General features: G+C 45.4%; 1 protein-coding gene across 2 annotated transcripts in view; it reads left to right on the top strand.

Moving 5' to 3' along the window:
* CSMD2 (CUB and Sushi multiple domains 2) overlaps positions 1-18,804 on the top strand; it is a 660,274-nt gene that overhangs the window by 98,931 nt on the left and 542,539 nt on the right. For both annotated transcript variants that reach the window (XM_060081981.1, XM_060081974.1), the window contains exon 3: positions 12,766-12,878. In XM_060081981.1, the coding sequence (XP_059937964.1) occupies positions 12,766-12,878 (113 nt within the window). The remainder of the gene's footprint in view (positions 1-12,765; positions 12,879-18,804) is intronic.

Here is an 18,804-nt window from a genome sequence, read left to right as displayed (position 1 = left end):
GGGAGAAACCAGTCACAAGCTTCCAAGAGTCCTCTCCCAGTAGAGTCACACAGAATGCGCTTACTCCCCCCTGGCAGTGAACTGTGACAAGTGAAATGTTACCACCCAAGGAAGCTCATTGGAGACTCAGTGCCCAGAGTTTTTCTTGGTGGCAGATTGCATGGGCACCCTCTGCCTGGCCTGTACTAAAGTTCCAGATTCAGAGGGAAAGCAGGTGTTCAGTATAAACTATAGTGTTTATACAAATATTTTAGAACACTCTTATCAGTTCTGGGAATGGTGGGGACCCTCCTGAAATCCATGATCCCAGATTCCAGCCAAGGGCCAACCTGGTAAATTGGCCTTTCAAAGGACAACAGTCAACGCTTTTTCTGTCTTTTGGAAGCTTGTGACTGCTTTCTCCCCCTGGACTTCATCCCGTGCACAAGTTTTCTGTCGACTCTCTAATGGTTGAATATTCATTCATTCATTCGCTACATATTTGTCTTAATCAGCTTGGGCTGCTATAACAAAAATTCCATAGACTGGGTGGCTTATAAACAACAGAGATTTATTTCCCATGTTTGGGTGCTGAAAGCCTAAGATCAGGGTGCCAGCACGGTGAGGATCTGGTGAGAGCTGTCTTCCGGGTCGCACACAGACTGCTACCTTCTCATTGTATCCTCATATGGTGGATGGAGAGCAGAGAGAGGAAGCAAGCTTTCTCATGACTCTCATAAGGGCACTAATCCCATTCAAGAGGGGCCCACCCTCCTGACCTCTTTGATTCCTAATTACCTCCCAAAGGCCCCACTTCCTAGTACCATTAACTCTGGGGAGAGTTGGATTTCAACATATGAATTTTGGGGGGACATATGCAGTCTGTAACAATATTCCATCTTATATGTGCTAGTGATGCAGAGAAGAAGTTAAACGTCCTTACCTTTGAGGGACTTACCATCAAGAAGGAAAGACAGATACATCACAAGTAATTCAATAAGAAAATCAATTCATTATGATTGGAATGCATATTATAAAGGAGAAATACTCTGTTATTGGAGGAGGTTTATCAGGGATTTCCAAACTCTTTCCCAGAGGAAGTAACATTCAAACTGAGACCCCAGAAGCTAGTGGGAGATGGATAGGTGAGGTGGTGGCAGCCTGGGTGGCTAAGGGAGAGAGCAGTGCACACAGCCCTGGGGGCAGCATATGAAAAGGCCCTGGGGTGGGAAGAAATACAGCACATTTAAGGGAAGTGTAAAGGCCCATGTGGGTGCAGGGGAGAGAGCAAAGGGGAGAGAGATGTGAGCGGAGGCTGAAAGGCAGGCCAAGTACTGCAAAGGCAAAGCCTTGAGCCACATCACCCAAGGGGTGGTCGGTCTCTGTCATTCCCAGTCATCACGCCCTTAGAGCTGGCTAGATCTCTGGTTTCACTTGAGGCCTAGAGCACCAGCCACAGCAGTACTCACGCGGGGATGACTCATTGTTCTGTCCCTATCTCAGAAGGCCGCCACGTGCCTGGGAGACGCTCGAATAAAGCCTTACTCTTCCGTCTGTCCTATCCTCCTGTTTCTCTAGACATCAGGAATCAGGATTTACACACACTCCAGTAATGGAGTCACTTCACTGTACTAATGGACTCCAAGGCTCCAGATCAGAGTTCGTGGAGATAAGAGTTTCATTCTGGTCTTTCCCATGGGTCCTCTGACTAGTGGAAACAAAGCCATGTCCCGGTGAGCTCGGCCCACGGCTCTGACCTGTCTCTGAGGTTCAGCATCTGACACCCATTGGCCCTCAGTAAGTAACTGAGGAATTAAAATTGGATTGACCTTGAGAGGCAGCCTATTGCCTCCCCAGGCAGGTGTGACTGCTCATGTTCTTCTGTATGTCGATGGACCCAAGTAGCTTCCCCGGAACCTCCGTCCTTGCGGTCCTGGTTCTCGCTCATCATTTCATGAGGACGTTGGTGTGTCAGGCATGGACTTTCAGGGAATTGAAGACAGTTCTCTCCTGACCAATTCTCTTTTACTTTCCATGCCACTTCCTTCAACTGTTCCTCACCTGACAGGGTCCCTTCAAGGTCTCACCCCAACCCTTGTGCCTCAGAGCCCAGAGGCCCCAGCTTGGGAAGATGGTAGTCAGTCAACTGAGAGCCTTGGAATTCTCAGACATGGGTACTATCTCCTGGAGTCAGAAGACTACCTTTTATTTTTACAGATAGGAATATGCAAATGCTTCTCTTGGGTGGAAAAAGTGTCATATCATTGCATTTAAAAAGAATTTTGACCTAGAGCCTCCACTCATGAAGGTGAGAAATCTCATTTCAGCCATTGTTGTGGTTCCCCCAAGCAAGTCTTTCACAGACTTCGACATTTCAGGAGGGTCCCCCTGGTCTTCAGGCCACACTGGCCACTGCTGATATGCTCAAGGCCTCAGTGCTTCTTGCAGGTGGGCAGCACCAACTCAGCTGCATCTGGGCCAAACTTGGGTGGGGATGTACCAGCCCTTTTGTGGACAGTCCAGCCTTGCCGGGTGCCCCATGGAGCAATTCCCCTCTAAGGGTCTCTCCCTTCGTCAGTCTCCACAAAGCAGGGAGGGTGCAGTTCTGAGCCTGGGGCAGTCTCACCTTCCCACCTGGGCTCACCGCTTCCTCTCCACCCTCCCTCCACTTCCCTCTGTCTCTTCTTCCTGACAGCCCCATTAAAAGCCCCTCCTCTTCCTGGAGATGTCCAGAACAGGCTGCTTTTTCCTTGTATCTCACCCTGTTTCGTGGGTGTAGGGAGATGGCCAGAGTCAGTAAGTGTTCCTTATACCATGTCCAGCTGTCTCCCCCTCCTGTTGTCTATCCTGGCAGCATCGTGATGAACTGTGACACTGGGTGGCTGCCCCTGGAAATGACAGATAACCCTCCATTCATTCATTCAAAAATAAATACAAGTCCCCTACATACGAACATTCAAGTTGTGAACTTTCAAAGATGCGAATGTGCATTCGCATATCCAGTAACATAAGCTAGTTCATGTGTCTGGTATACATTGTCACTGTGTGCATCCTCTACAAGTGGTTGTGCTTTTGTGTACTTTACAGTACTGTATAGAGTACAGTAGTAAAGTGTCTTTATTTCAAGCCCAGGGTGTCTGGAAGCAAGCATAAAAGCAGTGGTGATGTAGCTGGTACTGCTAAGAAGTGCCAGGAATTGGAGGCCCAGAGAAAAGACGAAGACAGACAAGAGGAAGAACTGACTGAAGAACCGAAGAGCTTCACGATGCAGGAAATGGCAAGGGGATTTTCTTTATTTGAGGAGGCACTGTTAGTTTTTGAGGCACAGCACCTGAACGTAGGACGGTACACGAAGGTTGCAGCAGCCGTTCAGAATGCAATCCAGTGCTACCGTGTCACCTATGACAAGAAAAAAAGTTACTACCCAGACATCACTGGATCGTTTTTCAAGAGGGTAGATAGAGTTGAATCCAGCTAGGAGCCAGAACCTGTGCCATCGACATCGGGCGTGAGTGAAATTGCAGCTTGCCTTCCATCTCTTATTGCTGACGATCCTTCAGCTCTACCATCTCCCACCTCCTCTCCTTCATCCAGTCAGTAACTTCTTGCCTGTTCACTCAATGCCAGCCCCTGGATGCCAGCTGTTGTACTGTACCACTGTACTTTTCAAGGTACTGTACTGTAAGATTAAAAATGTTTGCTTTATTTTTTTGTGTTTGTTTGTTTTTTATGTATTATTTGTGTGAAAAGTATTATGGACGTATTACAGTACACTACTATATAGCCGATTGTGTTAGTTGGGTACCTAGGCTAACCTTGTTGGACTTACGTACAAATTGGACTTACGAAACCACTCCCCAAACGGAACTTGTTCATATGTAGGGGACTTACTGTATGCAATGAACTGGACAAGGATGGGGAAAGCAAACATATCCACTGCTTTCATGGAGACCTGAACAAAATAATCACAAAAATAATAAAAATATTTACCCCAAAATACATCTTATTAGGAAATGTGGTAAATGCTAGCAATGAAAAAAAAAAGGGTAATTGTCAGGATGGGCCCTGTATGACTGTGTGTGTTAATCACACAAATAATACAAATATTTTCTGATGCTTTGACATCTTGGGACTTTGCTGACCCAGGAGAGGCAGCCCCTCTCAGGGTTAGCAATTCTAAGACACAGCAAACTACTCTTCTGGGAGTGAGCCTTTTATATGCAAACCAACCAATTCAGAGCCCACCTATCTCCTTTACTGAGCTCTTACCTGTTAAGCCACCATCCCCCTGCCCTAAGCCCCCCAGGGTCAGATGTCAGACAACTACGGGCAGTCGCCTGCTTACCCTGCCTCACCCATTCCTTCCCCTCCTGCAACCCCAATTAAGGCTCTTGCTCACATTTTCCTCCTATCCCTTCTACATCCTGACCAACCCTGGTGCTTCCCCGTGTGGCCCTGTGTGGCATGGCATGCTCCCTCCCCCACCTTTGGGAGCTGTAACAAACTATCTTTTCAATGGCAATTGCCTCCTCATCTGTTGCCCTCACCATACCTGAATAGTAATAAAAATCTACACTTTGAAACATTATGGTAACAAACAACCCTCAAATCTCCAAGGCTTAACTCACTAAAAGTTTCTTTCTTGCCATACTACATGTTCAGAGGTGGTGTGCAGGGGTTGTCTGCTTAGTGAAATCACTCAGACACCCCCGCTGACAGAGACCCAGGGTCACTGCAGCAGGGAAAAGGGAAGAGGGGAATTTCGTGAAAGGAACCCAGGGTCCTCGAGGCTCCCTCCTTGAAACAGCACACTTCGCTGCTACCATTCAGCCTTGGCAAAGCCAGTGCCATGGCCAGGCATGAGCTCAGCAAAGGTGCGGAGGGACGGTTCCACCAGTGTCTGGAAGGAAAGCTGGAGATACATGAAGAGTAGCAGTGACCTCCACAGGGACCTTCGAGAATGCAAAATAGACAGACTAGTCTGGAAGGTCAGGAATGTACCTTTCTGAAAATAATGTTAACTTTTGTGAGGAGAGTTGAATGATGAGAAGGAGTTAATCAGAGAGGTGGAGGGGATGTGAGAAAATGTTCTAGCATGTGCAAAGGCCCTGAGGATGGGGGATTGGCCAATTGAAGGAACTGAAACCAGCAGTGTATCAAGGAGGAGGGTGGGAGAGAGGCGGGGAAGAGGATTTTATCACTAACACTGGGGTGCAGACTCATGGTGATAATAAGTAGACTTTTCAAGTCTGCTTTATTATTGTTTTCAAGTTCTCCACAGGAAATACACCCCGTATTGCCTGCACTCTGGGCTGACTGCTGTCCCCACCCTTGACCAAAGAAGACTGGAGGGGCTTGAGCCAGGCAGGCTTTGTGGGCCTCCTTAGGGATTTTGGTTTTAATCGTAAGGACAGTTGGAAGCCATTGATGGATTCTGAACTGGGACAGTGAGAAATTTGGGGTCATGAGCATCACCAGTTTCCAAGACTCTGGGCTCCTCTGGGCAGGGAGACAAGCCAAAAAACGGCTCGTGAGGAAGTGCAAAATCCAAGAAGCCTTGATAAAGCGAAAGAAGAGTATTGGCTTACATCTATGGCCATGCCATCTGTTTGCAAAAGCTGTTCTCAGGCTTCCCTGGTGGCGCAGTGGTTGAGAGTCCGCCTGCCGATGCAGGGGACACGGGTTCGTGCCCCGGTCCGGGAAGATCCCACATGCCGCGGAGCGGCTGGGCCCGTGAGCCATGGCCTCTGAGCCTGCGCGTCCAGAGCCTGTGCTCTGCGACGGGAGAGGCCCCAACAGTGAGAGGCCCGCGTACCACAAAAACAAACAAACAAAAACAAACAAAAACAAACAACAAAAAAAGCTGTTCTCCGCACATTTTAGAGTCAACAAGAAGATAGCCAACAGCAATAGGGGCCTCTTGCCTTTCCTGCCATCATTTTACCCCTTTTCTCTAATAAGTCTGGACTGCACTATTGAACAACACCTCACTCCTTTCAATATAGTATTTAGACTTGTCAGATAAAGGATGTGAAAATCTGAAAGTTTTATTTGCTTATTCCGACATGCAATGTGATATCTCCTCTTGGCTTGTGGGGTCATCAACTCGTCTGAAATCAATTCAACAGTAAGGAGTGGGTGAGGGAAGAGCAGGCTGCAGGGCGGAGGAATGCTTCAAGTATCCAAATGGGGAGACTCAAGCTTGCCCACCCCCTCGAGCTTTAGCACCTTTGAGGAACCCTCCATGTTAGAATTTATCTCCCAAGCCTGGTAAAGAGCAGAGCAGTGGTAAGTATCTGATTAGAGAAAATGCCTAGTAAGCTGCAATTCCATATATTGCAAGTGATAAAAGTGTAATTGTTTGTTGACAGTGTACATTAGCTCTTTGCAGCTTGTGTCAATATAGTACCAAAAAACTAGGGTCTAGGAAGCTTTAATGGCAGCTCAAAAATATTGTGGAACTAGCTAGGGGAATAAAATCAACAAATTTTACTCGCTGGGAAGAATGTCATTTCCAGAGACAACTTCAGGGGAGAAGTGGTCATGCCTTGGTGAGGTGTGAAACTTCTGCATGAAGCTGTATGTTGTTGGGTGTCTGGGAAGGGCACCAAGGCATGACGCTGGTGCACATGGGTGAGAGGCAAGTTGCAGCTGCTGTGAACTGGGCCCGCTTAGGGGTAGAGACAAAAAGGGGGTGGGACCTGGGCTTCCCTGGTGGCGCAGTGGTTGGGAGTCCACCTGCTGATGCAGGGGACGTGGGTTCATGCCCCGGTCTGGGAAGATCCCACATGCCACGGAGCAGCTGGGCCTGTGTGCCATGGCCGCTGAGCCCGCACGTCCGGAGCCTGTGCTCCTCAATGGGAGAGGCCACAACAGTGAGAGGCCCACGTACCGCAAAAAAAAAAGCGGGGGGGGATGGGGCCTGAAGTTCAGATCCAGATAGAGGTCTGAGCCCTTTGGGGATAATTTGGTATTTTGATATCAGGGTCCACTGGGATCCACAGTCTGGTATTATCATACATGACTGGGGGTGGAGAAGGATGTCTGGTGCACGGGCAAGTTGGTGGGAAACCAGTGAACAAGAGAGTGGTGGGCTGGGGGCCAGGGTTGTGGTTCTGTTGGTCAGCCATTTCCAGCAAGGACCCAGCCAAAGATGTACGTGTGTGTGTTTGGTGGTGGGTGGGGACATTGTTGGGGGTTGAAATGAACAGGAGGCAGCTGAACAGAGGGACCCACCAAGAACCAAGTAGCAGCTCAAGGCTCAATCTAGGTAGACTGAGTTTATGTCAGATTTAATGGAGGACCGAGGTGCTGTCCAATAAAAATATAATGTGAGCCACATATACGATTTCTCAAAACTTTTAATTTTGAAATAATTATAGATCCACAGGAAGTTGTAAAGATCGTACAGAGACGTTCCATGTACCCTTCTCCCAGATTCCCTCAATGGTTACATCTAATGTAAATACAGTACAACATCAAAACCAGGAAATAGATGTTGGTGCAATGTGTGTGCGTACATCTATGTCATTTTATCACGTGTGGATTCATGTCACCACCAGTGCAATCAAGATGTGGAATTGTTCCATCACCACAAAGTTCTCCCTTGTGCTACTCCTTTATAATCACCCCACTCCCCTTCCTCTCACCAAACCTAACCCCTGGCAACCGCTCATCTGTTTTCCATCTCTTTAATGTTGTCATTTCCAGAATGTTATATAAATGGAATCATCTACGTTATCTTTTAAGATAAACTTTTTTTTTCATTAAGCATAATAACCTAGAGATCCATCCCAGTTGTTATATGTATCAATAGTCAGTTCTTTTTTTTTTTTTTTTTTGGTACGCGGGCCTCTCACTGTTGTGGCCTCTCCCATTGCGGAGCACAGGCTCCAGACGCACAGGCTCAGCGGCCATGGCTCACGGGCCCAGCTGCTCCGCGGCATGTGGGATCTTCCCAGACCGGGGCATGAACCCGTGTCCCCTGCATCGGCAGGCGGACCCTCAACCACTGCGCCACCAGGGAAGCCCTGGTCTATTCGTTTTTATTAGTGAGTAGTATTCCATGGCATGGACGTACTGCAGTTGGTTTAATTATTCACCTATTTTAGGACATTTTTGTTGTTTTCAATTTGGGGCTATTCCACAAACAAACAAACAAGCAAAGCTGCTCTGAACAATCATGTGCAGATTTTTGTGTGGACACCAGTTTTCATTTCTCTGGGACAAATGCCCAGGAGTGTGATTGCTGAGTTGTATGACTAGTGTATGTGTAGTATTTTTTAAAAAGAAATTGTCCATTTTCCAGAATGTCTGTACCATTTTACATTCTACCAGCAACGTATGAAAGATCCAGTTGCTCTGCATCGTTGTCAGTCTTTGGTGTTGTCACTATTTTTAGTTTTATCTGTTCTAATGGTGTGTAGTAATATCTCATAATGGTCGTAATTTCCCTTTCCCTAATGGCTAATGACGTTGAACATTTTTCTTGTGCTCATCTGCCATCCGCATATCCCCTTAGTGAAATGTCTTTTCATGTCTTTTGCCTATTTTCAATTGGATTGTTAGATCCTTGCCTTGTTCTCAGTCTTAGGAGAAAAGCATTCAGTCTTGCGCCATTAAGTGTGAGGTTAGCTATAGGATTTTTGTAGATGCTCTTCATCAAGTCAGGAAGTTTCCTTCTATTCTTAGTTTTATGAAAGTTTTATTTTTATTTTTTATTTTATATTGGAGTATGGTTGATTCACAATGTTGTGTTAGTTTCAGGTGTACAGAAAGGGAATTAGTTATACATATTCATATATCCACTCTTTTTCAGATTCTTTTCCCATATAGGTTATTACAGAGTGTTGAGTACAGTTCCCTGTGCTATATAGTAGGTCCTTGTTAATTACCTATTTTACATGTAGTAGTGTGTATATGCCCATCCCAACCTCCCAATTCATCTGTCCCCCTCACCTTTCCCCCTTGGCAACCACAAGCCCACTCTCTAAGTCTGTGAGTCTATGAAAGGTTTTTGTTTAAATCAGGGATGAGTGTTGAATTTTGTCAGGTGCTTTTTCTGCATCAATTGATATGGTCATGCGATTTTTCTACTTTTGGTCTATCAGGATAGTGAATTACATTGATGGATTTTCAAATATTGAACCAGCCTTGCATCCTTTGAATTAGACCCTACTTGGTTATGGTGTATAATTATTTTTGTGGTGTATGTATTTTCGTGGTGTATATGGTGTATAATTATTCAGCAAAATTATTATTTTGCTGAATTCTCTTTGCTAGTATTTTGTTAAGGCATCTTGTATTTATATTCTGTGGGATATTGGTCTTTAGTCTTCTTTATTTGTACTGCCTTTGGTTTTGGTATCAGGGTAATACCTCATAAAGTGAGTTTGGAAGTGCTCCTTCTTTCTCTGTTTTCTGGAAGAGGTTGTAAAGAATTGGTGTAAATTCTTTGTACATTTGGTAGAATTCTCTATTGAAACTTTCTGGGCCTGGGTATTTCTTTTGGGGGAGTTTTTAAATTACGAATTCAATTTCCTTAATAGCTATACGGCTCTTCAAATGATTTATTTCATATTGAGAAATTTATGGTAGTGTGTGTTTTTCAAGGAACTGGTCCATTTTATCTAATTTGTCAAATGTATGTGTGTAATTTGTGGCATTTCCTTATCATTTTGATAACTACAGGCTTCGTTTTCCCTAACCTTTGCCAGCTCTGGATATTTGCCAGTCTGAAAGATGAAAAATGAGTCTCGTGGGTTGAGTTTTCATATTTTTGATATTAATTAGGTGAAGCATCTTTCTGTTTCTGTTCATATGTATCCTTTGCTCTTTTCCTCCTTCCCTGTTTACCTTTTTCATATTGATTTGTAAGTGTTCTTTATAGATTATGAATACTAACCCTCTTCCTGTCATATATATTATACATAATTTTCCCAGTTTTCCCTTTATCTTTTTTAGTTTTTTTTTTGCTCCACATACATGCTTTTAATTTTCATGTAATTAAATCAATCAATATTTTCCTTTAAGGCATGTGGGGTTTCATGCTGCATCTGTCAGTCCTCAATCAATTTCAAGAGATAGAACCCAAATCAAACTAGCTTAAGCAAAAGAAAAGAAAAGAAAAAGAAAAGAAAGAAGGAAGGAAGGAAGTGAAGAATGTTGGCTCATGTAACTGGATGCTACAGAGGTAGCTCCTTCTGCATGGCTGGATGAGGATCTCCACAGTATATCATCAGGGCTCTGTCTCTCTTCTCACTGTTCAGCTTTGTCTATATCTATATGAGATATCATTTTCTCTAAAGCAGATAATCTCTGTGTAATGATAAAAAGAACTGCTGGCAGTTCTGAGCTTACATTCTAATGATTTAGAATCCCCAAATAAAAGACTCTCGAAGTCTGTATATCATATCCCATGGAAGGACTCAGAATGACTCTGCTTGGGTTATATGTCCTCCTCCCCCTTCTCCCTGCCTTGAACCAGTCCATAGAGATGAGAGATGTGCCATGATTGGTCATTTGCTCAGTTCTGTGGCTAGCGAGCAGGTGGTGTATCTGTCACAACCCCATACAATGATGGGCAGGTAGAAGCCAAAGGGGTTCTTTAAACACGTCACACTTAGAAAGACCTTCACCAGCGTAAGAGGATTAAAAATAGTTTGTTTCCTTCTAATATGTATGGTTTCAATATTTGACATATAAATTTTTTGCTCGTGTGAGAAAGTGAGGGAGATAGAGGCAAAAAGACAGGGACAGGGGTGGGAAGAGAAGATGGAGTGAGGTAGGGATCCTTTGATGGGTGTTTTGATACCTGAAGAGAAGATGACCTTGAAACTTATTTGTTCCCCCTTCTACAGTTGGATTACTTTTCCTTCTCTTTTCCTTCAGTTTATTCTGAGTTAATATAAATCCTATAAGATTAGGATGATGGGAAGGGCAAGGGCTTCACCTAGCATAGGGATTTTCATGGCGGGCATTAGCAAATATCTGATTTAATTTGATTGAACCCAGTACTCATGCCCTCCAGGGGATATCTGGGCATCCAGATATTATATAGCAATGGGAGGTACAGAGATGGATCCAGGAACACCACAGATATCCCAAACTACTTAAAAATGGAGGTAAAGTACACTTTGAATTCCTCCCTGAGCCCTGCCGGGGGTGGGGCACGGTAGATAAGCCTCAGATAGGGGACAAACGACAAAGGTGGACAGGAACCTGGCCACCCCACCACCACCTTTGTGCACAATCACGTCACCTGTGGGGGCCACCATGTGTGGACACCCAGCAGAGGACAACTCCTTTCCTAAAATATGTTCCCAAGTGTTCAGTGAAAGCTTCATTATTTTATCCTTTTAAAATTAGAAGAATCTTTTAAAAATGACTCTCTTGTGCTAAAAACATTATTTCAGTTTCAACAATTCCTTTTGTTTCACCCCTGTTTCTTTTTCTTTACCTAACTCGCAGGGAAAAAAATGTAAGCATTTTAATTTTAAAAGCACATACAATATGATCCCATTTGTATGAAATTATTTCACTGAATATGATCTGAACTACTCCTCCTTCCATCTCTTTGTATGTCAACTGTCAAGAACAATTATTTCTAGATTGTATTGGGTTTTTATTTTTCTGGTTTCATCTTTTAAAAATAATAAGCACTTATCATTTCTATAAAAGCAGTGGACCTATTCCTTTTAAAGAATAAAGTCTATGATAAGAAGCATCCACATTCTGCTACTTAGAGTTGGATATATTTTCCTCTGTATGTGAATAAATATTGTCTATTGGTGATTATTCATTATAAATTTGTGGCAATGTCTACCCAGAGCCTCAAAGGACCTTAGCCAGAAAGGGAAGAGTCAGTGTTACTGAACGAAATGTGGGTCCGCTTGTCCACACACAATAAAGGCAATCTACTGACACCAGGTTGTGGTTTATTGCAGGGTGCCAAGCAAGGAGTCCAGGTAGCTAGTGCTTAGAATGCCAAACTCCCTGAAGGCTTTCAGGGACAGGTTTGTAAAGACAGGGTGAGGGAGGGGGGTTGTGGGGTAAGTGATCAGCTTGTGGACATTCTTCTGATTGTTTGGTGGTGAGGTAATCGGGAGTCAACATCATCAACCTTCTGGTTCCAACTGGTCTGGGGATCTACGTGCTGTGGGCAGCATCCAGTTAACTTCTTTCACCTGATGGGATTTTCAGCATCTGCAAAACAGCTCAAAGGACATGGCTCAGAATATTATCTGTAGCCCCTGAGGAGGAACTAAAGGTCCTTGACTTTGTTTAATGGCTAAGCTATTATTATTTTGTCTAGCTCGACTGTTTTCCTTTCTTTCTTCATTTTCTCACTTCTCTGATTAAATTTACTCTTTGGAACTCAGAGAAGGCCTAGGAGGCTACAGTTTTCTATGGACAAGAGGCAGGTGGAGGACATGGGGTGGGGTGAGTCTGTTCAGGGAAGGCCCCATAGGGTCCTGCTTGGATACATCAGGAGAAGAAACTGGAGGAGGAGAAAGAGAAGAGCCATAAATGAGCAAGCATCCAGGTCGGGTAGCCCATGGCTTCGGGGGAGTAGCCCCCCACATTTCTGTGATTGGTCTCCATCACCTTTGCTGGAAATTACTTTAACTTTGAACACCTTGCATATGCCTGGCGTTCGACTTCTTTCATATCCTTCCCTGTGCCTAGATCAGCACCGTGCATCCAGCAGGTGCTCAATAAATGCTTAAGGCATGTTCAGTTCCCAAGGGGGTCATCCTCCCTCCATCTCACCTCTTTGTCTTTCAGGCTCACAGGCTTTCAGCTGCCGGCCACCGTCGTCAGCGCGGCCACCACCCTCTCTCTGCGCCTCATCAGTGACTACGCAGTCAGCGCACAGGGCTTCCATGCCAGCTATGAAGGTAGGTGCCTCGGCCTGGCCTCAGGAGCCTTATGTGTGAGGTTGTAATAGCCGCAGGCAGGGCTGCTCTGCTCTTAGCTGCCGGGAAGGGCTTCTTCAGATTCAGAGCTTGTGCCTGTCCTAACAAGGCTGGTTACTAACCAGTAACTCAGTTACTTAAATTACCCCTGCTGTGTTGTTTCCAGGAAACTGAGACTTGAAATCAGAGCTGAGCTGCAGTCGTTTATCTTGAGGGCCTGGTAACATCTCTCTCCTTAACTGGATTTTGTTGTGTTTTTATTTTTTAAATTCTGTTTTCTCTTGGGCTTCATGGTATTATAAGGTACCTTGGCTTGTTTTTGGAAATAAGGCAGATATAAACCCTAAGTAAAAGACATAAAATAAGTAGCTGAAAAAATGTTTTGCTCACTATAGTGACTGCAAAGTGTCAGCTTTATATCATTCAGAGAAGAACAATCAGTTTTTCCTTGATAGCACAGATTAGGGTTTCTTGGTTTGAGTTATGCAAATAATTTCCACTTCTCTCAGCCTGTTTAAATATGGTGTTAGCATTCAAATTAACACTAATATCTTCAGATTATACACTATTATTATTATTAACTTTATTATGTTAGTTCAGAAGGTGGTACGTCTAGATCACTGTCATTTTCCTGGGAAATTTACATCTCATTAATAGGTAATTATGCTGCTCTTGGCTAAGACCCACACTGCTATTTTGTGTTGAGATCATTCATAGGCATATTTTAAGACTGTTAATTATAATTAATAACAATAATGACATAACACCCTAGTAAAGCATGCCAGTTATTTGAAAGCTTTCTTCCTCTTGCCTCTAAGAACTTAAAGAATAAGTGATGCTTTCTTGAATGGAGCTATAGCAATATACAAATAGATACCACTTTTGTCTTGGCTAGGAGTATACCACAGAAAGAGGGCAAATCCTAACTCCCTCGGCAAAATTCACGCCTGTTGGTAAGGGGTGTTTGGTGCTTTAACCTAAGCGATTGAGAGTTCCTGAGAAGGTCTTAGTTATTTTTAATTAAAGGTACTAAAAAGGCTCCAGAGAAGGTTTCACATGCCTTTAACCAGGGGCTTCTGACATAACTCCAGATTGCTTTAACTGAGGGCTTCTGAAAAGACCTATTTGTCTTTAAAGTGAAGTCTCCTGGGATAACCCAATTTCTTTGGGAAAAAACAATCAGTTCCTCCCAAAAGCAAGCCTGTGATCTTGGTCATCCTGGTTCTGTCCTCAGCCTGGACCTTTGACTCTGAACCCAGACTAAGTCTCTTTGAGTCTGAGCTACAACCTCTTGATTAAGTAAGAGAGGCCTCTTCAGAAGCTTCTTCCACAATATGTGGGCCTTGGGGGGACTGGCTGTGTTTGGGGATGGTGGGGAGGATGAGTCATTGACACTAGAGTTGGTGGCTGCAGAGATCCCAGGAGGGGCTGACACACAGCAGGACCCAGCTGGGCCCTGATGGTGTCCTCATTTAGCAATCTTTGTGGATATTTGTCTGAGGCCTGGACTTTTATGAGGTTTTAGGAAAAAAGTGTCCTGTTGATCCCTGACCACGTTGCCTGCTCTGGGGAACAATGCCAAGTGCTTCTCCATCAGGCAGAGCAGAGCTGAAGGTACATTCATAGAGCCTTGTAAAATCAGAGGTTCTAGCCTGGAATTCATGGGGAGGTCTACAGTAGGGCATCAAAGGTCTGCAAACCCCTTATAATTAGGAACCACATTCTGAGTGTATAAGGGTATATGTATTTTTTTCTTGAAAGGGTCTAGATCAGGGATCAATAAACTATGGTCCACCTGGCCAAATCCAGTTCCTGGCTTGTTTTTATAAATAAAGTTTTATTAGAGTACAGCCAAGCCCTGTTTCTGACATTGTCTATGACTGTTTACATGCACTACAAATTCAGAGTTGAGTTATTGCCCCAGAGACCACGTGGCCTGCAAAATCGAAAATATTTACTATCTGGCCTTTTACAGAAAAAGTTTGATGACCCCTGGTCTAGAGCTGTGCTATCCAATAACAGTAGCCTTTACCCACATGCCACTATTTATATTTACATTTAAAAAAACTCAGTCACATTTAAAATTTCATTTCTCACTTGCACCAGCCTCTATCAAGTGTTTGATAGCCACCTGTGGCTTGTGGCTACCATATTGGGCAGCACAGACAGAGAACATTTCGTCATTGCAGAAAATCCTTCTAGACAGGGCTGAGCTCGGGCTTCTATCAGATTCACGAAGGGTCTGCGATTCCCATGAGGTCACGAATCATTAAGATAAAGTGGAGGCCAGTGGGTCCCTCCTCCCCGCTGCCTGGCCCGGGGGTGGCAGCCCCGACAGGAGAAGGACCAACGGGACAGAAGGAAGGGCCCGCCCTCCATCAGCCACTTCATGGTGTCAGGTCTCTAAGTCATCAGCACTAAGAAGGGAAAGGCTCCAGGCGAGGCCCAGGCAAGTGCTGCATGGTGCAAACAGGTTGCTGTAGCTGAGTGACTCTCTCTGGAGTCACGTGGGCAGGGTTTCTGCCAGCTCCGTGGTCTTCGTGTCTTTTTGTGCTGCCTGGCTGAATGGCTCACAGGAGAGGCAGGTGCGGGAAGCCAAGGCTGGGGCTATCACCAAACCCTGACGATCTGGCTCAGGACTGGACCACGGGGCAATGTGTGCATCTGGAAAAGTGTGAGTCGCACTGACTTTTGGGACGCCCACAGTGGAGGGGCAAGGAGGGCAGGTGGGAGGAGTCAGCAGGGGCGGCCACTGCTGCGGATGAACCATGTGATAGACTACATCCACAGCGGTCCTGGGCCCTCTCTCTCACTCGATTTCTCAACAAGACACAGGATGATCCCACATTTAGGGATTTACTGATACATACTAACTTCTTGGGCCTATAACTGAGTAGCTGGGTGACCTTGGGCAGAGTTTTTCAAACTCTCTGGGCCCTCTGTTGGGGGGAAGGGGCGATCCAGTGGTCAAAAAGACGATAAAGATTTGGCTCTCAGGGAAAGAAGTCAGCCCCTCCCTCCTTTGCAGAGCCCCCCTTAGTCACTAGGGCTGGACAGCAATAGACAGACAGGCTCTAGAGAACTCCCCTCCCCCCCAGCCCCGCATCAGCCCGGGCTGACCCCAGTCAGGACAGCCTCCTCGCATCCAGTCTTCTGGGTGTCACAGGACCTGTTTCTAAATGCCATCAGGGCCCCGCTCTTGGTAGCTCCCCTTGGTTGACGGCCCTGAAAGTCTGCTATCAAAGGGAGGCTCATCCTCCTCCACCCTCCTTGGGAGAGTGAAAAGTGCAGATAAGGAACTGAACTGCTGCTAGGGATTTTGGAGAAAGGTGAAGGCAGATGAAGGGTGTCAGTTCAGAGCTGCTGCCGCTTCAAGGAAAAGATCAAAAAGGCCAATCGTCAAAGCCCGAGATGACAGGAGATGCTTGATTTGTAATCCCCGGGGGCAAGAGTGTGGGCTGCGGCCGTGGACAGGAGAGAAGGGGATCAACTTGTATTAAGCACTGACTGTATGCCAGGCACTTTACATACATTATCTCATTTAATCCCCGAGACAGCCCGGTGGAGGTGGACAGACGTTGCTATCTCCATCTGACAGATGCTGGAGCTGGAACTCAGGAGTTTTGTGTTTAGCTTTAAGGCTACTTGATGGCCAGGAGTTTTGTTTGTTTGTTTGTTTTGCGGTACGTGGGCCTCTCACTGTTGTAGCCTCTCTCCCGTTGCGGAGCACAGGCTCCGGACGCGCAGGCTCAGCGGCCATGGCTCATGGGCCTAGCCGCTCCAGGGCATGTGGGATCCTCCCAGACGGGGGCACGAACCTGTGTCCCCTGCATCGGCAGGCGGACTCTCAACCACTGCGCCACCAGGGAAGCCCTGGCCAGGAGTTTTAACGTGACCTTTCTAGCTCTAAAGATTGTACTCTTCTCCTGCAATGCACACCCTGCAAAACTCCTGGAGGAAGGCGGAGACTGGTGACTCCCTCTCATGGGCAGGTAGATTGGAACTAAGTCAGAGGCAGGGTGGACACAGGAAGCCTGCCTTGGCTTCAGTGCCCCTCCCAGATGACTTGGGTCATCTCAGGGAATCAATAAGAGATAGGTCCAGAGCCTCTCAGCTAGGGTTGCCAGATAAAATCTAGGATGCCCAGTTAATTTGATTTTTAAATTATTCCAATTCTTTTTTTTTTTATTCCAATTTTTTAAAATTTGAAAAAAACTTTAGTGTAAGTATATCCCAAATATTTCATGGGACATACTTTTACTAAAAAAAAATTACCTGTTGTTTGTCTGAAATTCAAATTTAATGGAGCATCCTGTATTTTTATTTGCTACATCTGGCATCCTCATTCCCAGCACTGAATCCCCAGGAGCTCTGACCCCACTCATCTCCTCCTCCTCTTCCTCCTGACGCCCAGATCCGCCCCTGTCCTGCTCTGCCCAGCTTGGGCTGCCCACACACTACAGAGGATCTAGGCTCACCTCTGCCCTTCCAGTGAGTATCCATTTGACAGCTCTCTGAACGCCCACACACATGCAGAGAGACACAGATCCATGTGCACTTGGGGTTACACTGTGTGTGTAGTTCTGTAGTCTGGTTGACGAGGCTGACGTTTTTTTTTTTTTTTTTTTTTTTTTGCGGTATGCGGGCCTCTCACTGTTGTGGCCTCCCCCGTTGCGGAGCACAGGCTCCGGACGCGCAGGCTCTGGACGCGCAGGCTCAGCGGCCATGGCTCACGGGCCCAGCCGCTCCGCGGCATATGGGATCCTCCCAGACCGGGGCACGAACCCGTATCCCCTGCATCGGCAGGCGGACTCCCAACCACTTGCGCCACCAGGGAGGCCCAGGCTGACGTTTTTATGTGTTAATAAAAGCAGCCCTTCTTTGTTCTTCCTAATGAATATCAGTGAGGGAGCCACTGTGGTTTGCCTATACCACAATTATTTAACCAGTCATGGGGACATTTAAGTGAAGGACATCCCTGTACATACAACTTTAACCCTCATCTAATTATCTTAGAATAAATTCTTGGAAGTGCAATTGCTGGGTCAAAGAGTGTGTCGATTTTTCATTTTATTACATAATTCCACGGTGTCTTTAGGAAGATTCTACTGGGGCACACCTCTACCAGCAGGGTGTAAGAGGGCCCATTCACCCCCTTTACCTACATTGTGCATTGGGGAGTCTTAAGTCAGTTTCATTGATTAAAATGGTGAGATGAAATCTCCTCTGTGGTTATAATTTGCATCTCTCTGATGATCGGGAAGGTTGAGGACCTGTCACCACTTTCTAGCCTTTAGTAGATCATTTTGTAAGTTGCCTGTCCCTGTCTCTGTCTACTTTTCTTTTGGGGTGTTAGTATTTTTTTCTTATCCCTTTTGTAAGTGATTTTGCATATTAAGGCTATGAATATTAGGAGTTTCCTTTTGATGTGCAGTCATTTTAATTTTTATGTCACACATTTTTTAATATTAATTTTTCTTTGATAATCTACCTTTGGTGTTATGCTTAGAAAGGGCTTTTCCATGCCTAGATCAGCTGGTCATTTAGATATTCCTGTCATTCTTTTAGCATTTTATTTTTCCATTTCACTTTTAAATCCCCCTGGAATTCAGCTATGTTTGTCTTTGTTTCAGTGACCCTGTCTCTGATTCTCCAACATTCGCTGTGTGCTTCTGTCTGTCTTTCAATGTGTGGAAGCCTGTTACTTCCCCGGCCCCCGCACTGTGTCTCTCCCTGATGTTTCTAGTCTTGCTGTGTTTAGACTTTGTTTCTCCCACCCGAGCCCTTGGGCTTCACACCTTCTCCATACACGACTCTCAGAGATTGTATGGGGTTGTTTCTGTCTCTGACAGGCTGATCAGCAGGTAAACAAGAGTTGTAAGCAGATCAGAAATGTCAGTTAGAGAAG

This window comes from Mesoplodon densirostris, chromosome 2 (genome assembly GCF_025265405.1).
Source record: "Mesoplodon densirostris isolate mMesDen1 chromosome 2, mMesDen1 primary haplotype, whole genome shotgun sequence".
In the NCBI taxonomy this organism is placed as follows: domain Eukaryota; kingdom Metazoa; phylum Chordata; class Mammalia; order Artiodactyla; family Ziphiidae; genus Mesoplodon; species Mesoplodon densirostris.
Note: the sequence above shows the minus strand (reverse complement) of the source record. Positions and strands in the feature narration are given on the sequence as shown.